Genomic DNA, 25,162 nt, shown 5'->3' with positions numbered 1-25,162 from the left:
TGGGGGACAAAACATGATTTCTCAGAAACAAAGCTGATATGATCACAAGTGGTGGTCATAATATTAACCCTACTAAAGTAAAATTGAAGAGGTCATATTTCATCAACAAGCATACATGATGTTTAATGGAATAACAGCAACTATAGACATAAGTAACTTTGATCAGAGTGTTTAATTCTCTTGAGCTAAAAGAAAATGTCCCAGGTAACAATACAAGACATGTTAACACTGAAGATAGTACCAAAGTAAAGTAAAGAAATTAAACATATATAAAAGCAGAAAATGAAAGCAGTTAAAAATCAAATTTTGGTCCTAAGTATTTCCCTCCATGAGTGCCAAACTAGCACTGTAAACAAAAAAACTGGCAGATCTCTACTGAGAAAGTAAAAAGACAAACACAAAACACCACTGCAAAGAACTTCATAGGATAAAGAGAGAAGAATTCAGGTTTAAAGCAATATCATACCTGCTCCTGTCCTACAGGACATGATGTGTTACTCAGATCCATGAACAATCATACCATTCAGAAATGTTTCTATCACCAACAATCTCACTGCATGAAATGAAATCAAATCTCTGCCTCACCATTAGAAATAAAAAATAACTAAATACAGTAATCTGGTGATTTTTAAATCAAGTATTAAACATCCAGCTGTAAGAAGCTACAACTGACATCCCTCCATACCGAAAACAATCTGCCTCTGACTCTCTGAGTCTGAAATTGCTGATTCACCCCAGAGAGTTTTAGTAGTAATCGTGGAAAATTGAACTTTCCTTCAGGCCATGGCAGAACAAGGCAGGTCTGCAAGTGCAAACCAATAAAAATATGGAAAGATAAATATAAATAACGTACACCACGATAAATATGTTGAAGAGGCAAAAAGGTGGTGCAGAAAGTGCAAAGTATTCCTCTAACTATGTGCAGTTAGTTTGCATCTTGTCAGTATGTTGTACAGTACATCACAGTGTGTGTTTGATGGCTGTCACAGGTTCTCGTTTGTTCTGCAGGTTCTGCTGCAGCTCTCTAAACAGAAGGTCCCGCTCCTCTGCATCCAACAGGATTTGCTATGTTGAGGAAAAATATAGATCTCAGTCAGTCATCATCACAAGTAGTGATGAAATACTTGTTGTAGCAGTAGGTTTGTAGAGGGATCAATTTATTATATCATTATCGTCTGTTGACTGTAAGGAAAATATAAAAAGTCCCCAGCATCAAGTGTCGCACAGAACACACACACTTTTTTGTCATGCCTCAACCTCTCTCTTTTCAGACATGGAGTACGTAACATCACTGGCTTCCACTACCTGTTAAAGTGATGACTTCTTCTCTTACAAACATACAGTAGGTGTCTTATACAATATATTAATCTTGCAATGTAGAGCTTTGACGCCCTCTTCTGGCAGTCAGAGTAATTACACAAATACCATTAATGTGCTTATGACATAATGGTAATCTGAGTTGATACTATATGTTATGTGGTTTACAAGAGTTTGCTACAGTATGTAAACACTGGTGTTATTTTAACATGGATTCATTTTGTTGCATTCCTTATCAGCATACATACACAGACTATTCAAATATTTGTTAGGACCAAACACTCACTGGTGGTTGACAAATAAGGCGTTTCCACCACAGGATGACCAAAAACCTTTTAAGGAACTCAGGAACTAAACCTGTGTTTCGACCGGAGGAACCAGAGGCTAAATTTAGTTCCTGTATGACAGAGCCAGAGTCAAACAGCCCTGCTGTGGGGGGAGGACCTTTTCAGAACGCTATGGGAAATTTAGTGGTGGCGTTTGCAGGGCTGATCATCCTTCATAAAACAAAATCATATTCTAGTATCGACATTGGGACAAGAGTTGGACATTTAGTGAAAAAGGGGTTTATGAGACAATAAGCAGCTGACTCCTGCACTTTACCTCAATGAGTTTGTCTCTCTTCTCCAGACTGTGCCTCAGTTTCCTCTCCTCTCTCTCTCTGTCCTCTCTGATGTTCTGCCAGGCTCTGTCAGCCTCCTTCTTCTCCTTCTCTTTCTCCCTCAGCTTCTGCTGAATGTCTTTGAGCTGACTCGTCAGAGAACACACTGTCTGATTGTGACTCTCCTGCTGATCCTGGTGGGGAAAAAAGGCAAAACGACCAGTTAAAGAGGCTGAGATTTGTCACAGGTTCTTGGTTGTGTGGACCTTTTTTTTGTATTGTTCAGTCTATGAAATATCAAAATAATTTAAGATGTAACAATAGCATGTTTGACATTTTTTTCATTTTATTTGCTTGAAAAATGACTGAAACAACTGACTGAAAATTGCTGCCTATTGTTTTTCTGTTGATCAACTAATTGTTTCTACTCCATACCATGCAATCATGGTCACAAGTCAAAATATCAAAGTGTGTTGAAAATCAAGAAGTAGCAGGTGAAAAAGAGAAAAGTCACTTTCAGTTCACATTACGTGGGCTGCTTTTTGTTTTAGTTTTTTTAGTTTTCTTTTTAATGTATAAACCTTTCAAATCATCTCCATCCACTCTCACCTGCACCATGTCCTGGTATTCCTGCAGGGCTGTGGTGAGTTTGGTGACCTCCTGGCACAAGGTGGCACTGTTGCCCTCTCTGTCTTCCAACCAGGCTGCTTGCCCAGCCCCACCCCCTGCCATCTCCTGACCAGTCACAGAGTCAGAGAGAGCCTGAGGGAAAATGACTTGCTGTGAGTAAAAGTTTCCCTGTGGTTACCCAAGTCAATATTTACTGACTACCCTCATCTGCCAGGAGGCAAAGAGGACTGAGGAACAGGCTCCTCATGAAAGTGCTGCAACTTTCTTTGACTTTATTTCCAATATATAATGCATGCATAGTAGTGGTTGTACAGCAAAAAAATAAAAATGCTATGTAAATGCACCAACCTTACTGAAAATCATCTACAGTTTTCAGACAGGTGATGCATTTTCACATTTACTTCTTTACTACAAATATTAACTGTGTAAAAAATATACAGTACTGTGCAAAGGTTTAAGTAAAGTCATGTTTGTATTCTTATCCATCACACCACACCATCAGAAATGTCTGATCATTCTTATATTCATTCTGCAGCATGACAAGTAGTCCAAACACAGAGCCAGAGTCATAAAGAAGTAATTTCAGAGAGGAACAAGTCATGCAAAACAGATGGTCTGGCACCTGCAGACCCTCGAGCAGTGTTTGCAGGTATTCCTCTTTTTTTTTCCTGAGAGGCAAAACTGAGGGCAGAAAAGTTCTCAAAGCATGTGCTGCTCATTAAGCGTATTTTGCTGTGAGCCCATGGTAATCATTAGAGGCAATCAACATTTTTATCAACTCAGATCCTCTCACATTTGAACCATAGTGGCTGAACAGTAAAAGCACAATGTTCACAGAGACTAAGTACACCCTTTTGTTTGTACATCACCTGCTGACGCTTCTCCAGCTCCTCTTTGAGGCAGTGAATCAGTGAGTCCTTCTCCTGCAGGACAGCAGCCAGGGCCCGGTCCCTCTGTCTCCACACCTCCTTCTCTTTCTCCACCTCCTTCAGTAGTCCCTCCTTCTCCCCCAGAGCCACCCGTAAGTCCTGGAGTAAGCACACAGTGCAGGCCAATCTAAATAAAACTTTGAGCATGGGTACAAAGTACACATGCACACTGTGCTTGAATGTAGTAAGAATGTGGGTGTGTGTGTTTTGAACCACAATGCGTGAAGTTCCATCAGTGGTTTTTGTATTGTGTGTTTTTACATTGATAATATCCTGGTTGCATTGCAGCACGCTGTTGAGCGTGTCAAGGTCTCTCTCTCTGTCTCTTCCAGCCTTCCTCAGTGCCTCGATCTCGTTCTCCATGCCCTTTTCTTTCTCAGTCATTTCAGACTTCAGAGTCTTCAGGGCAGCCTGCAGAGCACAGAACATCTTACACCTACATTTGAGGCATCTATTGAAATACAATGTCTATCATCATTGTAAACTGAATATTTTCTAGCCTTGGACATTTCAAGACATTACTTTTGACTTTTGGCAGGTATAATTGTTTTATTTTCTGACATTTCATAGACCAAACACACCAAACACAATCGATTAATTCTAAAAATAAGCAGATTAGTAGAGTAATCAATAATGAAAATAACTGTTGCAGCCTTAAATGTTCAAGCTTTTCAATGTGAGGAGTTGCTGTTTTCCTCTGTTTTATAGCATTATAAACTGAATATCTCTGGGCTTTGGACTCTTAGTCAGACAAAACCAGACGTCTGTAGACGTCATCTTGAGCTAAGGGAAATTAAAGACTGGCTTTTTTCACTGCTGTCTAATAGTGTGTGGTTCTAGTCTCTACTCCTCTTTATTTGTTTCTGAGAGAAACAGAATCAGCACTTGTAAAGCCCCAGCACTTACTAAAAGGCCTTCGACGAGTCACGGTTATCAAGTGAACATCCACATGAAACACAATATGTTGATCTCTATGTGCTTCAATACCAGAAACAATAGTTATCCCAAAACACAGTGTGTAATCCCAGCCATAATCTATTATCCACAGAGCCAGAGGACATTGCTGACATGCTGCCAGTTAAACTTCCTTGTGAGCCTGAGATTTAAAAATAAAGACGCATCACAATACCTGTGCTGCAAATACAAAAGCCTTTAGAGAGGGTTGAGTCTGATACTATCAGCACATGTTTGCCTTTGCTGATAGTAATGTCAGTAATCTCAGCTCTAACCTTGTTGTCAGAGAGAATTTCCTTCAGATTCTCAGTCAGTTTCTCAGTCAGCTTGTTGGCCAGCTCAGTTCCTGCTCCCTCTTCCACACACAGTCTTCTAATCAGACCCATACACTCCTGGAAGAGAGGAAATATCTGTTACTCATGCAACAGCACAGTTTTCACTGCAGTTTATCTGATCTGTACATTTTTACATTAGTTTAAAGATTTAAAGCCTATCAAAATGTGGATATCAAAGTTTATGAAGCCATTTCATGCATGACTCAGTCCATAAGGCCATAATAAGCCAAGGTGAGTGTTCACACAGAGGCCAGAGCCAAGCTGATATGCATGCAAATGAGAACCACAACACACATCAAGCAGCACAGTCATAAATCCACACCTCCATCAAACAGGCAGCCACATTCATTATCTACTCACCCTGAAACTCAAATCTGTTGAAACCTGCATAAATCTGTTTAAAACCTCAAGACTCACTGTACGAGTTCAGAGACGATTTAAAGAAAATTAAAACTGAACTCCTTGAAATGTTGCTGATAACATTTATTCTTTTATTATTAGAATTTAGGGTCATAGATTTCTGATTTATAGCATATACATTCCCTATATAATTAAATGTTCACTGCATAGAAACAGCTTATCTTTGATGCAGACATACAGGACTTTTCTATTCTAGATATTAAGTTTTTAAAAAATTGTCTTTATATGAAGCAAAGCTAACAAGCTGCTGGCTGTGGCCTCACATTTAACTGACAAATGAGTGTGGCATTGATCTTCTCAGGTTATTAGTGTGACATATCATAAAACCACCACTGCAACACAGGTAAAAGAACTTTGTTAAACAGTCATTTATTAATAATCTTGAATGAGCTGTAATCCATTCAAAAACACTTTGGTTCAGATAAGAAAACACTAGCCATTTAGCTATTACATTCATCCAGACTGACTTATAATGAGTGCAGCACTCATAACACATTACAATTCCTGTCTTAAATCATCATTGTAACAAGCAGCTAAAAATAAAGTCAGTCAAGATCAGAGCTTAAGAAAACATACTTCATTGTCACCGGTACAGTGTGGTAAACACACAAAGCAAATGCAGTTTTGTCACTGCCACTTTAAGGGTGTACAGCGACTTCAAAGACAAACCACATTCCAGTGAGATTTGAGCCAGAGCCAGAGCAGTGGCAGAAGATCTCACTGCTGTGTGCATGACTGAGCCCTGTCTCCACTCATCACCTCACCCACCTGGATCAGACGCTCCCGGCTGTGCAGGGAGTGACGGAGGCTCTGCAGCAGAGAATCGCCACCCTCCTCCTCCTGGTCCAACTGGATGAAAAGAGGAGAACAACACTGGTTTCTCTTAAAAGTCAGAGCAGTATCAAACTGTGACATTAATGAAACGATTCTGGTGGGTTTTAAGGCTGCAACTTTAAACCATTTCCACTATCAGAACCATCTAATTTCTCCTGTTTAACCTGTTTTATTCTATTTTGTGTTTAAGCTGCCTTGCCTCAATGAATCCAGAGAGAAATTATCCTCCTTCCCTTAGCCTGAAGGACAGTTTTAGCATCTTTCAGCGCAGTGTTTTGATTTAACAACCAACTACTTCGGTTTGGGTTCACCCATACTCTCATTAATCTTGTTTCCAGACAAACTTATGTTTACTGTGGTGAGAAACAAGTGACTAGAAATGACTTATTATGCTACTCTGTAACTGCTAGCTGTGAAAATAAGCAACTGTGTGCTACCAAGCTCACCATATCAACTTAAAAAGGTGATAGAACATCAGTGTTGTGTTCTAAACTTGATTACGCCCCAAAAAAATCTGTTATTGCAGGTTTAAACCTGCTGCTACTCCTACGTATTTCTTAATAATATTCAGCTCTACTCATCTTGACAGAGATCAGGTCATGTGAACTCTACAAAGCAGCTGAGAGGTCTGTTAATGATATTGTCTATCATAAGACTACTGAGCCTGGGGCAAACTCCACTGGTCGGGGAAGATTCCAGAGAGAGGTTGTGTGTGTGTGTGAGAGAGAGAGTGTGTGTACATTTATCTGCACCTGTAAATGAGGAAACGTGGACACACCCGTCCACAGACACAAAACACAGCACATCCACCCTCCATTCCTTCCATAATGCTATATTTGTGCTCTGTCAACATTCACAGAGTGTTTTATGGAGCTGTTTGGACATGTGACTGAGGGGCTGCTGTGCTGTGCTGCACTGTGTAATACGCCTGTTTTTCTTGTGTAACTACAGGTTAGAGGCAATCATCTCTTATGACAGCTGGTACAAATAACAGCTGTGTGGGTAAACGTCTGAATTCACTCTCCAATTATCTTTATTCTATTCTTAGATTATTATTGAGTTTATGCATTTATGATTTGTTTTTCATTTTTATTGCACTTTCATTTTTATTTTTTTTTTCATTTTTATATATACTCATAGATTAATCATCATATTGTTATTGTCTTAATGAATTAACTCTTAACTCTTTGCTTTCTTGCCGTGTTGGATGACATTATTGTTATTGTTAAGTAAGTAGGCAAATTGTTACCTGTGGACAAAGCCAGGCTAGCTGTTTCCCCCTGTTTTCACTCTTTATGCTAAGCTAAGCTAACTGGCTGTTAAGAAAGCAAATAAACAGTTCCCAAAACGTCAAACCTCTCAGTATGTGAGAGAACAAACTGAATGCTTACAGGTGCCCAGTCTGATCCATTGACTTCAGCTGGTTTGCTCCTCCCGTGTTTCAGCTCAGCTTCCAGGGTCCTGATACGGGACACAGCTTGGTCCAGCTGGCCTCGCAGGTGCCTGACAGCATGGTGAACCCTGCCAGTAGCACTCTGAAATGACAAATGATTTCATAGTAAACATGGTTTGTAAGGTTATTTATGTTAAACATCCAGCGTTGTTGGACTAATGGACCGGCCTCAGTTGCTCCCGGAGTATCTGTTGCAGCACACTGTGTCAATATTTACAGCCAGAGTTTTTCCATTCCTACACAGCACATTTTAATTGTCTATGATACACTCACCTCTCGCTGAAGAGGCATGAACTCGTCCCTCAGTTCTGTTAGGACATCCCCATTCTCTTCATCCATTTCATCCCCTCCGTTTTCCACATCCCCAAAGTTCAGAACCCTGTTCACTCTGGGTGACGCCATATCTCCAGTTTTCTCAGAGGACCTCCCATCCTTCCTGTCCAGAACTGGGATCCTGCTCCCTGATGGTGAACTGACTGGCTTCCCCTCAATACCTCTCAGCTCCTTCAGCATGAAGTTGACTGACTGATGACCTGGTGAATCAAACGGGTCATTGCCATCAAGAGAGTCCAGAGACTGAATGGACTCTGTGCGGGAAGACGCATGTAAGGAGAGACTGGATCCAACCAGTGAAGCTGGGCTGGAGCAACTGGATGGCACCCTCTGCCAGTTGAGGGGCATGCTCTGGGATTTGTCCCGCGACAGCGGCAACGGGGAGAAGGGTTGGAAAGGCAAGTGGCGAGGAACCCCACAAACGGACTCATAATCTGAGTCGGACACCCGTAAGGAATCACAGCCTTCACATCCTTTGCCCTTTCTGCATCTTTTACCCGTTCGTATGAAATACGGACACGTGTCCCACTTCTCAGACCAGCACTCATACTCTGAGAGTGCCATATTCTCTTTGAGCATCTCCCTGTAGCCCTCCTTCTCTGCCTCTCCATCCTCCTCACTGGTGCTGCCCCTGCTCTTGAAGTCCCGTGGGTGTCTCTGGTGGTAGTTATGGCGCACCCACTGTCTGATCTTGTCCCTCTCCTGCGTCAGCTTCTGAAGCCTCTCGGACGAAAGCACCCTCACCCTGGCTATCACTGAGTCAAATTTGAACACCCGCTCGAGGGCGCACACGCATTTGCCACATACAAACTCCCCCTGCCCACAGCCCCGTGGCACAGACTGGCCCAGTATGTGGGTCAACACAGAGAGCAGATCCATTGCTTTGGACTGGGAACTCAGGGACAACTGGGACTTGGAGAGAGACGCTAAGGAACCAAGAGATAATGTGCTGCCTGTGGAGAGTAAAAGAAAAACAGTTGACTTCAGCCTCTTCAACAGGAAAACTTAAAGTTTTCTTTATTTCCTTATGCTCCAGACTCACCCCAGGGGCTACTCTGTGAGGACTGGGACAGACTTTCTCCTCTCAGGGATTCTGTCGGGGTCTGAAGCTGACCAGTCTTCTTCTTTTGGCATGCAAACAGCCATCGCCTTTGGTTCCCCTGGAGATCTCCGCCACAAATTCGGCACAAGTCATTTTTACCTCTGGAGGACATCGTGGACAGAGGGTCGATACTATAGCTCCTGTTGTCCAGTAACAGAACTGGAAAGTCTCTGTGAATTAAAGCAGAAAACAGGGATGCATTTACAGCAGTGGGTACAACCTGGGGGTCAGGAAGCCACAAGGGATCACGTGATTACTGGAGCGATCAATACTGAAAGTAATCATTAGCTGCCTCTAAAACAAAGTGATTTCCTTTCTCAAATAGTTTTGTTCAAATATTTTCAGCATTTCACAAGAAAAAAGGGAATTATTCCAGAGAAGTCAGACACAAATAAACATACATCTCGTGAAGTAGAAATATCTTTTTGATTCTTCTTTCCCACTAATCATCTACTGACCCCACAGATTTATCTGGGAGATTGAGTCACAATATTCTTTATGGAAAGGATGCTAGAGAAAGTATAGTTAAATTCAGTGGTGGAAGAAGTATACAGATCCTTTACTTAGTAAAAGTACCAAAACAGCAATGTACAAATACTCCATAACATACATCAGCAAGTAGCAAAATGTAGTATTAAGTATTAAGGTAAACTAGTTTAGTACCTCTGATTGATATATTAGCATATATGACATCATTAGATGATCAATACTGAAGCAATAGTGTGTTAGCAGCGTGTTACTGTTGTAGCTGATGGGGGTTGAGCTAGTTTGAACTACTTTATATAGAGTCGTATTTACAGGGACATCACATAAATCTGAGAGGTCGTCAGATGATTATTGAGAAGGGAAAGAAAAATCAAAGTTCTGATTCACAAATCTGTTTCCAGTTTTTGAACTTCTTCCTCTAATCTGGGATTTTTGGTCAGAAATTGAATCATTTGAACATTTACTGAGATGAAACCACGTGAGAAGTTTAGGTGGAGCTGTAAACATCTAAGATGTGACCATGACTACACACTGCTTTATGTAATGTTAGGGGCCAAAACGGTTGGAGAGCACTGGGTTAATCTTTAACAGCGTGCTGTATTTTATCTGTCAGATAAATGTAGTGAAGTAGAAAGTACAATTTTCCCATTCAACTGTTGTGGAGTAGAAGTGTAAGGTAGCATAAAATGGAAGTACAGAACAAGTACCTCAAAACTGTACTTAAGTAAATGTACTTAGATACTTTCCACCACTGACTAAATTCAAGATGGCTTGTAGCCAAACAGCTGGCAGTGACTTTGTTTACAAGAAGCTGCTCTGATACTGGATGTTAAACAGGCCAGATGAAGTTTGATTGATCCATCTATTCCAACCAGTCTGACATATTAAAGCGTCTCCTTGGTGCTTTAACTTAGGTTTTAGGTTTTATCCCTCCCCAGCGTGGATATTTTGACGGTTTACTGCTGCTCACAGCTGCTGGGTATTTACAGTAGCTCCCCACAGGGCGGGACACGTCGACCTTGAGCCACGCTGACAGTGAATTCGCTCAGACTGTCGATGAATGAAACTTTCTCTTCAACAGTCAGTCTCCCCCTGAACCTTTCGCCCCTCACAGCACGTCCGCACTTTCTCAGAAGTCAAATATGAAACATCCTACATCCATTTTAACCCGTTCAAGCCAACATTTGAGGATCAGGGCACATGGATTTAACAAGAAATATACTTTCTCTGTACAGCAACTGGGTAAAAACAGTGAATTAGAAACATAAACGTGAAAACTGCCTGTGTCCATGACCCGTGCCTGTCTACTGACTACAATTTAAGGCGGTAATCTTCTCTGGGAACATTTAACAACATTCAGCATGTGTCCAAAGGCAAACTCCTTAACATCTAGTGGAAAACAGTTGAACTATCGTCTATCAGATTCTATTTTAAGAAACTGAGGTGCAGCGATTCAATGTGAAAGTAACGTCAGCCTGTGAAAGCGGAGCTACAATGTTTCCACACGCAGGCAGGAATATCACTGTGCATTCAACCTTCAGTCTAGTTTACTCTGGTTTTAACAAACAATCAGCTTTTCATATGAAGTGTTTTCAAGCGCTGTCTTACGTCTGAAGTCCTCCGGGATTCACGTACCGGACGTGATAAAAGTTAAAGTCCGTCAGGAAGAGTATGAAATCCTCATTGTCATCAAGACACTAGAAATGTTGGTATGAGGTAAAGAAAAGAAAAAGTTTCCTACGGGAAAATCTCCACCGGGAAATAGAGTTGAGTCGCGTTGCAACACACCGGAGCAGAGAGGAAGAGAGGTGGGTGTCACCTTGCTGGCGTCATCGGTCATACCTGTTTAGAGCCGTGCGAACAGAGGGAGGAGGTCTGCAAACACTGGCTGAGAGAGGGCTCCTCTCTGATCCACAGAGAGGGGAGGCTGAGTCATGCATGTTACTTTTTTATATGTAAAACTTAATATGAAAAAAATCATCACAATTATGAGATACGTTGTCATAATTGTTAGAAAATAATGTTAAGGGGAAATATGCTTCATTATTTAAAACTTTTATGCCTAATTCTTTGTGCAATGTGATGAATTGTACGTTCATATGTAACTGTTTTTAGGGTTGGGTTTTTACATTTTTACAGACACTTCCATGTATGAATAATTAGTTTAAAGAGGACTAAATCTGCTGAAAATGAAGGTGATTTCTTACAATATTATATCCAAGAATCTGAAATTAATAAGAATAAGAACTGATTGGGAGATATTAGTGATCATTAGCACATGTTTTGAAGTCAAATGTTTGTTGATGAGATAAATTCCCCTTATTTAAGTATCTTTAAGTATCTCAAAAACTCAACTCTTGTGAATCAGTTAATTAAGGAAAATCCATTGGTTTAATTGATCACTCAACCCCATGCTGCTCTAATCTAATCATGTGTAAAGGGCAAAAGAGTCAGCTTGTATGTTGTACAGTCAGGGGTCATGAATGAACATTATCTGACAAGCTGCATAAAGATATTAGCTCTCAATCATGAAACAGGATAGATAGATCAATCTGAAAGTGTTAGAATACATCTAACATTAAAAGTTACCAAATAAAGAGAGAAAATCACAGAGAATTACCTTATATCATGATCTTAAAATGCTCAGTTTTTATTGAGACTACCTTTTTACTAGTTTTTGTTTTGAGTCTGCTCTTTGGTCAATTTTGAGGCTGCACTTTGTCGTACTGTTGGAATAGATTGTATTATATATATTATTAATGTTGTTTCTAGTTTTTTGTTATTGAACCTAGGAGGAGCAGAACCTTTAGAATACACTGCAGTCCAACACAACAATAACAACAACAGCACAAACTACCAACTCAAAAGCAAGTCGAATCAACATATGCAGTTAAACTGATGTTCCTACAGAAGGTATTAATACAGATAAAGTACAACATTTTGGATATTTTTTTAAATCAAATTACATGAGGCACAAACGTATCACTAACTCTCTGTGGGTTCAAACTTTCCATCATGTTGCATTTGTAGCAGAATAACAAGACTCTAAAGTACCATGAACTTCCACCAGAGGGCAGGGATTGATTGGTTATTGTTCATGTATTGACATGATGCATGGTTTAAACAGATATTTACTCAGTTTAATAGCTGTTTCACAAAGGCTATATTTGAGCCTGAACACAAAATGGATCATTGAAAAATGATTCATGCTGATTTAACCTTAGCTAATTTATTTTAGTTAAATCTCAAACTCTAATAAATTCTCAGTAGGCAAATGTATACCCTGGAGACAAAAAGCATTACTATTTGGCACGGTTATTGCAAAAGATCAGGTTCATTATTTGAAGCATATATGCACTCTCAATATTTAGAGGAGCAAAGAAAAATCTACAAATGCTGCTTTTGTATTGCTGTACATACAAACTGGACTTGGGTTGTTTTTTCCTTTGTATGTTTTTATTTTTTGTTTGTTTATGTGGCTACTGTCTTGTATAAAAATCACATAAATAAAATACCTTAAAAAGACTAAGAGTCTACATCCATTGTCTATAATACTTCTCAATAATACTTAGGCACTTGTTCTTAGTTTAGGGATCACCAATGTTATATTTTTATCCTGTGGGGAATATGAAGCCTTGTACCAAATGAATCATAATAATCCTTCCAATATACATGAATATAGAAAATATCTGCACAAGCAGGAGCTATTTAACAAATTCACAAACACTGCAGCATCGGCATGTGTAAACGCTGTTGCTCAAGTTTGTTTCATTTTAATATTTTTGCATATTTCTACAGTATTCACAAATATTACAGCACTGTTGCTCAAGTATGTTTAATTTTAATGATACATCAATAAAACCGCAGTGTACCAGTGAACTTGCTTCACTTAACCCCAGAGTTAACATATGTTGACGTGTCCCTGTGAGTATCCAGTGTATTCAGCCCAAATGCATCATTCCTGAATGAGGATGGGTTTCCTGCTGATTAAGAAGTGATAGTGAAGAAGTGATATAGTTTATTATAATTGTAGATTTGACAGATGAGTGTTCCTGATGCCATTCACAACCATTCACACTCACATTCACGCTGCCCACAACCACACATGCTAATATTAAAGTTGAAGGACAATATCTGTATACCACAGGTCTTCCACATCCACATTTTTAGAATGCCAAGATGAGTGACATTTTTAACACCAGGGGCTCACACACACAAAGTCACACAATAAGATGATCCCCTGACCTTTTCTCTTATGCCACAATAAGGTTCTAGTTTTCATTGAAAGGTCTCAACAACTCTTTGCTTAAATATTGCTCACTATTGGCTTGCACTGTCAACATACTTGCAAAATTGTTTTCCCAGCAACCTTAGTTGTATTTCTTTGTTGCTAAATATAAAATTCAAATAAACTAAACTTCCCTCTGAGAATTGCCACCTTAATGCGGTGGAGGGATTTGGGTGTCCCTGTGAACCCCAAGGTAGACCCTACCAGGGGCTGTAGACTGGATGGTCACATTTCCCACAACCCCCTTAGCAGTCCTGCAAAGGTAAAAAGCTGGTCTACTGTCAAATTGCCAGGATGAATCTGCATTGTTCCTCCTTAATCTAAGGTTAAACCATTGGTCAGAGCCATCTTTCTAACACCCTTTCACAGGGAAGCTGAGCAGCATGATATTTCAATAGTTAGAGCACACCCCCCAGTCCCCCTTTTTAAAAATGGGGTCCACCATCCTGCTCTGCTGCTCCACAGGTACTGTCCCTGACCTCGATATGACATGACACGAGCAAGCACATGTCATCCAGGGCAGCCCCATAATGTCCAGAGCCTTCAGCATCTCAAGGCGAATCTCATCCACACCCAGTGCCTTGCCGATGGGCAGCTTCTTGACTACCTCAGAAACTTCTGCCCAGGATAATGGTGAGGCTCTGCCTCTTCCATGGATGACATTTTGGTTGGGTTCAGGAGGTCTTCAAAGGCCTCTTTCCACCACTCAACAATGTCCCTAGTCAATGTCAGCAGTTAACCTCCCTGGCTGAACTGAGACATCAAACAGTTTGCCAGAACCTCCTTGAGGCCAACTGAAAGTCCTTTTTCACAGCCTCCTCAAAGTCCTCCCACACCTGAGCTTTTGCTTCTGTGATCACTGAAGCTGCAGCCCTTCTGGCCTGGTTGCTTCAGGAGCCTCACTGCTTCAGGAGACCCCTAGGCCAACCAACATATGCAGTTATATATAGTTTTGTCAAGTGTAAAGTGTCTGCCAAATGAATGTAATGGTTGAATCGCAATAAAGAAGTGAATAATGATTGGAGACTCACGTTCCCATAGAAGGTATTAATACAGATAAAGTACAACATTTTGGATATTCTTTAAATCAAATTACATGAGGCACAAACGTATCACTAACTCTCTGTGGGTTCAAACTCTTCATCATGTTGCATTTGCAGCAGAATAACAAGACTCTAAAGTACCATGAACTTCCACCAGAGGGCAGGGATTGATTGGTTATTGTTCATGTATTGACATGATGCATGGTTTAAACAGATATTTACTCAGTTTAATAGCTGTTTCACAAAGGCTATATTTGAGCCTGAACACAAAATGGATCATTGAAAAATGATTCATGCTGATTTAACCTTAGCTAATTTATTTTAGTTAAATCTCAAACTCTAATAAATTCTCAGTAGGCAAATGTATACCCTGGAGACAAAAAGCATTACTATTTGGCACGGTTATTGCAAAAGATTAGGTTCATTATTTGAAGCATATATGCACTCTCAATATTTAGAGGAGCAAAGAAAAATCTACAAATGCTGCTTTTGTATTGCTGTACATACAAACTGGACTTGGGTTGTTTTTTCCTTTGTATGTTTTTATTTTTTGTTTGTTTATGTGGCTACTGTCTTGTATAAAAAGCACATAAATAAAATACCTTAAAAAGACTAAGAGTCTACACCCATTGTCTATAATACTTCTCAATAATACTTAGGCACTTGTTCTTAGTTTAGGGATCACCAATGTTATATTTTTATCCTGTGGGGAATATGAAGCCTTGTACCAAATGAATCATAATAATCCTTCCAATATACATGAATATAGAAAATATCTGCACAAGCAGGAGCTATTTAACAAATTCACAAACACTGCAGCATCGGCATGTGTAAACGCTGTTGCTCAAGTTTGTTTCATTTTAATATTTTTGCATATTTCTACAGTATTCACAAATATTACAGCACTGTTGCTCAAGTATGTTTAATTTTAATGATACATCAATAAAACCGCAGTGTACCAGTGAACTTGCTTCACTTAACCCCAGAGTTAACATATGTTGACGTGTCCCTGTGAGTATCCAGTGTATTCAGCCCAAATGCATCATTCCTGAATGAGGATGGGTTTCCTGCTGATTAAGAAGTGATAGTGAAGAAGTGATATAGTTTATTATAACTGTAGATTTGACAGATGAGTGTTCCTGATGCCATTCACAACCATTCACACTCACATTCACGCTGCCCACAACCACACATGCTAATATTAAAGTTGAAGGACAATATCTGTATACCACAGGTCTTCCACATCCACATTTTTAGAATGCCAAGATGAGTGACATTTTTAACACCAGGGGCTCACACACACAAAGTCACACAATAAGATGATCCCCTGACCTTTTCTCTTATGCCACAATAAGGTTCTAGTTTTCATTGAAAGGTCTCAACAACTCTTTGCTTAAATATTGCTCACTATTGGCTTGCACTGTCAACATACTTGCAAAATTGTTTTCCCAGCAACCTTAGTTGTATTTCTTTGTTGCTAAATATAAAATTCAAATAAACTAAACTTCCCTCTGAGAATTGCCACCTTAATGCGGTGGAGGGATTTGGGTGTCCCTGTGAACCCCAAGGTAGACCCTACCAGGGGCTGTAGACTGGATGGTCACATTTCCCACAACCCCCTTAGCAGTCCTGCAAAGGTAAAAAGCTGGTCTACTGTCAAATTGCCAGGATGAATCTGCATTGTTCCTCCTTAATCTAAGGTTAAACCATTGGTCAGAGCCATCTTTCTAACACCCTTTCACAGGGAAGCTGAGCAGCATGATATTTCAATAGTTAGAGCACACCCCCCAGTCCCCCTTTTTAAAAATGGGGTCCACCATCCTGCTCTGCTGCTCCACAGGTACTGTCCCTGACCTCGATATGACATGACACGAGCAAGCACATGTCATCCAGGGCAGCCCCATAATGTCCAGAGCCTTCAGCATCTCAAGGCGAATCTCATCCACACCCAGTGCCTTGCCGATGGGCAGCTTCTTGACTACCTCAGAAACTTCTGCCCAGGATAATGGTGAGGCTCTGCCTCTTCCATGGATGACATTTTGGTTGGGTTCAGGAGGTCTTCAAAGGCCTCTTTCCACCACTCAACAATGTCCCCAGTCAATGTCAGCAGTTAACCTCCCTGGCTGAACTGAGACATCAAACAGTTTGCCAGAACCTCCTTGAGGCCAACTGAAAGTCCTTTTTCACAGCCTCCTCAAAGTCCTCCCACACCTGAGCTTTTGCTTCTGTGATCACTGAAGCTGCAGCCCTTCTGGCCTGGTTGCTTCAGGAGCCTCACTGCTTCAGGAGACCCCTAGGCCAACCAACATATGCAGTTATATATAGTTTTGTCAAGTGTAAAGTGTCTGCCAAATGAATGTAATGGTTGAATCGCAATAAAGAAGTGAATAATGATTTGGAGACTCACGTTCCCATAGAAGGTATTAATACAGATAAAGTACAACATTTTGGATATTCTTTAAATCAAATTACATGAGGCACAAACGTATCACTAACTCTCTGTGGGTTCAAACTCTTCATCATGTTGCATTTGCAGCAGAATAACAAGACTCTAAAGTACCATGAACTTCCACCAGAGGGCAGGGATTGATTGGTTATTGTTCATGTATTGACATGATGCATGGTTTAAACAGATATTTACTCAGTTTAATAGCTGTTTCACAAAGGCTATATTTGAGCCTGAACACAAAATGGATCATTGAAAAATGATTCATGCTGATTTAACCTTAGCTAATTTATTTTAGTTAAATCTCAAACTCTAATAAATTCTCAGTAGGCAAATGTATACCCTGGAGACAAAAAGCATTACTATTTGGCACGGTTATTGCAAAAGATTAGGTTCATTATTTGAAGCATATATGCACTCTCAATATTTAGAGGAGCAAAGAAAAATCTACAAATGCTGCTTTTGTATTGCTGTACATACAAACTGGACTTGGGTTGTTTTTTCCTTTGTATGTTTTTATTTTTTGTTTGTTTATGTGGCTACTGTCTTGTATAAAAATCACATAAATAAAATACCTTAAAAAGACTAAGAGTCTACATCCATTGTCTATAATACTTCTCAATAATACTTAGGCACTTGTTCTTAGTTTAGGGATCACCAGTGTTATATTTTTATCCTGTGGGGAATATGAAGCCTTGTACCAAATGAATCATAATAATCCTTCCAATATACATGAATATAGAAAATATCTGCACAAGCAGGAGCTATTTAACAAATTCACAAACACTGCAGCATCGGCATGTGTAAACGCTGTTGCTCAAGTTTGTTTCATTTTAATATTTTTGCATATTTCTAAAGTATTCACAAATATTACAACACTGTTGCTCAAGTATGTTTAATTTTAATGATACATCAATAAAACCGCAGTGTACCAGTGAACTTGCTTCACTTAACCCCAGAGTTAACATATGTTGACATGTCCCTGTGAGTATCCAGTGTATTCAGCCCAAATGCTGTTCCTGATGCTATTCACAACCATTCACACTCACATTCATGCTGCCCACAACCACACATGCTAATATTAAAGTTGAAGGACAATATCTGTATACCACAGGTCTTCCACATCCACATTTTTAGAATGCCAAGATGAGTGACATTTTTAACACCAGGGGCTCACACACACAAAGTCACACAATAAGATGATCCCCTGACCTTTTCTCTTATGCCACAATAAGGTTCTAGTTTTCATTGAAAGGTCTCAACAACTTTTTGCTTAAATATTGCTCACTATTGGCTTGCACTGTCAACATACTTGCAAAATTGTTTTCCCAGCAACCTTAGTTGTATGTCTTTGTTGCTAAATATAAAATTCAAATAAACTAAACTTCCCTCTGAGAATTGCCACCTTAATGCGGTGGAGGGATTTGGGTGTCCCTGTGAACCCCAAGGTAGACCCTACCAGGGGCTGTAGACTGGATGGTCACATTTCCCACAACCCCCTTAGCAGTCCTGCAAAGGTAAAAAGCTGGTCCACTGTCAAATTGCCAGGATGAATCTGCATTGTTCCTCCTTAATCTAAGGTTAAACCATTGGTCAGAGCCATCTTTCTAACACCCTTTCACAGGGAAGCTGAGCAGCATGATATTTCAATAGTTAGAGCACACCCCCCAGTCCCCCTTTTTAAAAATGGGGTCCACCATCCTGCTCTGCTGCTCCACAGGTACTGTCCCTGACCTCGATATGACATGACACGAGCAAGCACATGTCATCCAGGGCAGCCCCATAATGTCCAGAGCCTTCAGCATCTCAAGGCGAATCTCATCCACACCCAGTGCCTTGCCGATGGGCAGCTTCTTGACTACCTCAGAAACTTCTGCCCAGGATAATGGTGAGGCTCTGCCTCTTCCATGGATGACATTTTGGTTGGGTTCAGGAGGTCTTCAAAGGCCTCTTTCCACCACTCAACAATGTCCCCAGTCAATGTCAGCAGTTAACCTCCCTGGCTGAACTGAGACATCAAACAGTTTGCCAGAACCTCCTTGAGGCCAACTGAAAGTCCTTTTTCACAGCCTCCTCAAAGTCCTCCCACACCTGAGCTTTTGCTTCTGTGATCACTGAAGCTGCAGCCCTTCTGGCCTGGTTGCTTCAGGAGCCTCACTGCTTCAGGAGACCCCTAGGCCAACCAACATATGCAGTTATATATAGTTTTGTCAAGTGTAAAGTGTCTGCCAAATGAATGTAATGGTTGAATCGCAATAAAGAAGTGAATAATGATTTGGAGACTCACGTTCCCATAGAAGGTATTAATACAGATAAAGTACAACATTTTGGATATTCTTTAAATCAAATTACATGAGGCGCAAACGTATCACTAACTCTCTGTGGGTTCAAACTCTTCATCATGTTGCATTTGCAGCAGAATAACAAGACTCTAAAGTACCATGAACTTCCACCAGAGGGGAGGGATTGATTGGTTATTGTTCATGTATTGACATGATGCATGGGTACTGTGTAACCTCAGACTATTAACCCTTCAAAGTAATGTTATGTAAGGGTGTCTCCATACAGAGAATTTTGCACAAAAGCACAAAAACTTCAAAACCAGACAGTTTTGCTGCGTGTGAATGCCTTTATTCTCAGAAGAACACAAAAATAAACAGATATTTACTCAGTTTAATAGCTGTTTCACAAAGGCTATATTTGAGCCTGAACACAAAATGGATCATTGAAAAATGATTCATGCTGATTTAACCTTAGCTAATTTATTTTAGTTAAATCTCAAACTCTAATAAATTCTCAGTAGGCAAATGTATACCCTGGAGACAAAAAGCATTACTATTTGGCACGGTTATTGCAAAAGATTAGGTTCATTATTTGAAGCATATATGCACTCTCAATATTTAGACGAGCAAAGATAAATCTACAAATGCTGCTTTTGTTTTCCTGACAATACAACCTGGATTTGGGTTATTTTTTCCTTTGTATGTTTTTGTTATTTGTTTATTTTTTGTTTGTTTATGTGGCTACTGTCTTGTATAAAAATCACATAAATAAAATACCTTAAAAAGACTAAGAGTCTACATCCATTGTCTATAATACTTCTCAATAATACTTAGGCACTTGTTCTTAGTTTAGGGATCACCAATGTTATATTTTTATCCTGTGGGGAATGTGAAGCCTTGTACCGAATGAATCATAATAATCCTTCCAATATACATGAATATAGAAAATATCTTTGCACAAGCAGGAGCTATTTTGCAAATTCACAAACACTGCAGCATCAGCATGTGTAAACGCTGTTGCTCAAGTTTGTTTCATTTTAATATTTTGCATGAACATCTCTCATGCTCTGTGGGAGAGATGTTCTTATGTTAGCCACTTCTCCATGCAGCTCATGAACACTGTAAAGTTGGAGTGCCACTCAACGTGCTTCACCCCAGAGTGAACACACGTCGACACATCCCCGCGAGCATCCAGCGTCTTCAGCCCAAACGTATCATTCCTGTAAAACTTTCAAAGGGAGAAAAGAAGAGAGGGACAGGTTACACAACAAAAATGCTGCTGTAACACTTGCAATGTAAAAATTAAGATGGGTTTCAAATTGATTAAAGACTGGCATAGTTTACTCTAAGTGTAAGATATATAAAGACATATGCCAGTTTGCAGCTTACCTCCTGGTTCTTCATCTCTACAACATTTTCATTGCTGTCATAGAATCCATAGTGGCTGTGTAGGAAAGAGGAAACAGTCAGTTTTTGACCACAAACAGGTCTCTCAACAAACACATTAAAGGCTGTGTTAGTAACCTGCACCTTGCACCTGAGTGCCTATTTAAGCTGGGGCTATGATTTTTCACTACTTTGAATTTTCAAAAGAGGAGAAGAGAGAAAATTCTTTTCTAGCACTATAAGTGATATTATTGTGTCATTGTAAGAAAAACAAACATGAGGGACATATGATAAGAAGGCTGTTACAACCACCACTGATTAATTGGGCTTATTTATCACAGAAACATTAAAACAACAGAGCCAACAGTGTGTGACAGTGATAAAAGTAAAACCTGGACTGCCATGGTGTGATGACACCATCATCTGGTCCTCCAATCAGCACAAGCTTCTTGATGCGTAGAAAGTTTTCCCTCCATGCTGAGGAAGTGAAATGGAGAAATGCACATTTTTCCCCCAGTGCACATGTGTACTGCACATCCACAAGTATTTAATACAAAATGACCATGACAGTAATATGTTCCAATACCTGTCATGTCTTTGTGCTGTTTTTCACCATCAAGCTTTGGCAGAAAGTCATTTTTCAGCAAGTATTTGGACCTATGGTGAGGGTCTGTGGAGAAAACATTATATATCTGTAGTAGTGCCTTTTAAAGGGGGAATATAATCCCATATGCATATTTTTTTCAAATCATGAGGATCTCTGCCCTCATTCTTACCGTTCCAGTACTCGCAAAGAGACAGTCTCTGTCCAAATCTTGTGTAGCAAACTCGAAACACCATCCTCTTTGCATAGTCAGGAAACACCCTTTTCAGGTACTCTGTGTCTGTGGAGAGTGAGAAATACTGTTGTTTTTTTGGAACCTGGGATATATTCCAAATCATTACTGTTTGTTCATATTTTAAATGTTCACATGAATCAATCAAGAATCTTAAATGCTGTGTTCATGTGAACATGTTTTAGTCATAAACATGAAGCTCCCTGACCTCCATATTGCCCGGCCAGTGGTGATGATAGTGAGATGAAGGTGTGCACGTTGTGGTGTGGAGTTGTGGAGAGAAGTGCTCGACAAATTAGACCACCTTTAAATAAGAGAGAGAGAGGAAATGAGTTACAACATCAAGGGAGTTCAGACAAATTAATGCATATGATCCTAAGCAGTGATCATTGCTATTGGTTAAGTTCTCTGTAGAAACTCACAAAGGGTGGAGAAGATATGATGTTGTGGTTAGTGTGTGGGTGCCTGCCTATACATTGGTTGTATCAAATTACACTTCCCTTTCTAACACCAGAGAGTCCACAGTACGAGGCTGTACTTGGGCACAGCAGTGCCTTTAGCTAAATGCTAATGTCAGCATGCTTACATTTTCACACTGACAATACTAATATGTTTTATGGTTATAATGTTTAGTTTATTAGTATTTGCCATTTAGCAATTAAGAGATATTGTTAGGAAAACAACTACTTTTTCAAGTATGTTGACAGTGCAAGCCAATAGTGAGATGTTGACATTTCACTGAAAACAAGAACCTCATTGTGGCATAAAAGGAAAAGGTCAGGGGGTCATGTTATTGTGTCCCTTTCCGTGGTAGAAGAAGTATTCAGATCCTTTACATGAGTACCACACAATAACACAAACAAGCTAACCGACTGAGGCAGTGGTATTCCAATAACTCCTGTGTTCTGCTCAGTAAAATTATGTCAGTGGAGTCTGGCAGTGATATATAACGATGTGTCTGGTTAAAGAAAAAGGATCTCATACTTAATTAAAAAGGCCTGTCTCTGTAAGAATCCTATTTATAATGTTGTCAAACACCTAGAAGAACAATCTCAGTCTGACAGTGGCAAAAAGAAGCACTTTAGTGGATGTACTTTGACATGGACAATTTCCCTTTGGATTAAATTGCAGAAGTTGTTAGCACTTCTTTTTTTTAAGGCCCAGGTTAAAAAATACTGGAATTATCTTTTAACGTTAATATATCAACTATGTTTGATATGAAAAACGCAAATTAGATTTATGGGAGGAAATGTATTTGATATAAATGCGCTCCAAAAGATACATTTCTGCTGATGAAAATTAGTATACTGCTGTATGTCCAACCTGAGGTTAAAAATGACATTTGTTGTGACTGTCTTTTCTACTTCTGTATCTACATAAGACATGAAAGTGTAAGTGTGTGTGTGTATGTGGGTGTGTGTGTGTGTGTGTGTGGGAGTAAGAGAGAGAGAGAGAAGACCTTGTGAAAAGCACAGAAGATGGATGCCATTAGGAGCACTCTGCATGATAGAGGAGATGGCTTTCTTGAAGCCTTCGACCTGCTTCCACAGTGGCCTCAGACTGAAGATGTTATTATACAAGTCAATCACTGACACCTTAGTGCCCGGATGTATCTGGAAATAAGAATTTTAAAAAGTTAAAAAAGAGAACTGAGAAATATAATCATTTGATTCAGAAGAAGGGACAGAGTAACAGAAGGTGTAAATACTGATTAAATCAGCCGTCAGCAAACTGATGAGTGATGATGTTATCAGCCAACTCAGATGTTGGCTCGTGTTCTCCCAAAGTAAAACTGATCTTGAGGAACAGAAAATGATAAGGGAACAGAAACCGCTTGCTGATTTTCACTTCACTTAAAATCTGACTGCCTTTGAAATAAACGTAGTTAATGTCTACTCCAGGGGCAACTGAGTGGCAACTTTGACCACTCACAGCTCAATAACTCAGGTGTACAATTTTGAGCTAGTTGTACTTTACTTGACTGTTTCCGTTTTATGTTGCTCTATACTTTGCAGATTTAAATATAATACAACACAAAATCAGCAAATAAACTAGTACATACTATTTTAGATTAAGCTATCCAACTGTATAGAAAGTAGTTAAAATTAACCCCAGCTGCAACATTAAAGTGATGTACACATTATCACATTGATCATTCTAATTCAGTTACATTATTCTAAAATGTTCTGCATACTGAGTCATTTTCTAATCCATTTGTACTTCTACTAAGTAACTATTACTTGCAACAGAGTATTTCTACGTTGTTGTATTGGTACTTTTACCCAACTAAAAGATCTGAAGACTCAAGAGTTTCTTTGCATTAACAGGTAGAGAGGTAGAACAGGTATAATTTTTATAAAGCATAATTTCACTTGTGCACTTAACGCAGTTTAATTTTCGCTTTTAGGATGTCTTAGACTTGACTTTATTGATCCCTTTGGGATGACTCCTTCAGGGAAATTAAATCTTACCTTGGTTATAAAAGAAGACAGCTTTATGAACTGTTTCGGTCCATCAAAAATACCATGCACGATAACGACAGGTTTGTACCCATCAATGCAAACCCCTGCCAGCAGCAACAGCAGCAGCATCGGTGATATGACCTGCAGAGTCTTCATCCTTAGGTTGAGACCTCCGGCCGAGCACAGTGAAGGATCGAGTGAAGGTCCGGGAGAGAGACTTGACCCCGGAGATGAGACTCTAATAATTATGCTGATCTTATTCAGCTTTTATGTGTAGACCTGAGGAGGACGTGCCCGCCTCCCTCATCGTCACTGCTTCAATAGAAGTTGGTCTTTCACGCGTGGTTAAGATCGCATCCGTTTTCAAACAGGTTCCACCGTCATCTAAAGACTCACCCAGGCTATTAGAACGATTTTTATTCAGAGGTGGAAAGTAACTAAGTACATTCACTCAAGTACTTCTGCTATTTTTTACTTCGTCCCCTCTACAATTCGGATGCAAATATTGCACAGGTCATATTTGTTATCATTTTTATTCTTATTTTCACTTCATCAAGCATATATGTGGACATATAGAAAGATATGCGTATGTGGATATGAATGTGTATTTGTATAGCAATATTTGCCTGCCAAAATATTTTCTTAGTTTGTACATATTTGCTTCAGATAACATCTATGTTTTTTTAATCTTATTTTGTTTTATTTTATTTTCTTATTTTGTAGTTTTTTTTAAAATATATTTTATATTTAGATACAATAATTGAAGCAATCAGAAAATAAAGACTCCACGTTTTCACTGCCTAATGATTTTCATAAAATGAATGCATTGCATCAATATCTGAGTACTTCTTCCACCACTGTCTTTACTATAATGTAAAAGTAAAATTTGTATAATTTTACTATAATGTCATTGTAAATAATATTAGGCTAATACTACTAAAATAGTCATGATAGCAAAAATCACCGTTATTGTTGTTGCTGTTGTTGTTTGTTTTTGTTACAGAAGTCCCAGTAGACCAATCTTT

At 39.5% G+C, this 25,162-nt stretch overlaps 2 protein-coding genes and 1 long non-coding RNA gene across 5 annotated transcripts; 1 reads left to right on the top strand and 2 right to left on the bottom strand.

Moving 5' to 3' along the window:
• Positions 1-153: 153 nt before the first annotated feature.
• On the bottom strand, positions 154-11,265 carry si:ch73-95l15.5 (putative leucine-rich repeat-containing protein DDB_G0290503). Of its 3 annotated transcripts, none has more exons than XM_051076086.1 (11): positions 11,136-11,265; positions 8,849-9,078; positions 7,747-8,759; positions 7,412-7,555; positions 5,955-6,035; positions 4,707-4,823; positions 3,739-3,888; positions 3,418-3,576; positions 2,528-2,680; positions 1,921-2,112; positions 154-1,065 (listed from the first exon to the last, which is right to left on the bottom strand). In XM_051076086.1, the coding sequence occupies exons 2-11, from the start codon at positions 9,018-9,020 to the stop codon at positions 961-963; spliced, it is 2,286 nt and encodes a 761-aa protein (XP_050932043.1). In that variant the 5' UTR covers positions 9,021-9,078; positions 11,136-11,265; the 3' UTR covers positions 154-960. The 3 variants fall into 3 exon arrangements, with proteins under 3 accessions (XP_050932043.1, XP_050932042.1, XP_050932041.1); XM_051076085.1 differs by having other exon boundaries at positions 11,030-11,179; XM_051076084.1 differs by having other exon boundaries at positions 11,003-11,171.
• A 123-nt stretch (positions 11,266-11,388) lies between these two features.
• Positions 11,389-20,332, top strand: LOC127143322 (uncharacterized). The gene is made up of 2 exons (XR_007814634.1): positions 11,389-12,726; positions 20,037-20,332. It is a non-coding gene; the product is annotated as an uncharacterized LOC127143322 (long non-coding RNA).
• Positions 19,783-24,565, bottom strand: LOC108899552 (lysosomal thioesterase PPT2-A). The gene is made up of 8 exons (XM_018700048.2): positions 24,147-24,565; positions 23,135-23,288; positions 21,884-21,979; positions 21,616-21,723; positions 21,426-21,509; positions 21,232-21,316; positions 20,843-20,897; positions 19,783-20,681 (listed from the first exon to the last, which is right to left on the bottom strand). Exons 1-8 carry the CDS (start codon positions 24,291-24,293, stop codon positions 20,538-20,540), a joined length of 873 nt encoding a protein of 290 aa, XP_018555564.1. The 5' UTR covers positions 24,294-24,565; the 3' UTR covers positions 19,783-20,537.
• Between the last annotated feature and the right edge of the window lie 597 nt (positions 24,566-25,162).

Source organism: Lates calcarifer, linkage group LG15 (assembly GCF_001640805.2).
Source record: "Lates calcarifer isolate ASB-BC8 linkage group LG15, TLL_Latcal_v3, whole genome shotgun sequence".
Classification (NCBI taxonomy): domain Eukaryota; kingdom Metazoa; phylum Chordata; class Actinopteri; family Centropomidae; genus Lates; species Lates calcarifer.
This window is presented reverse-complemented; position numbering and strand designations above follow the sequence as displayed.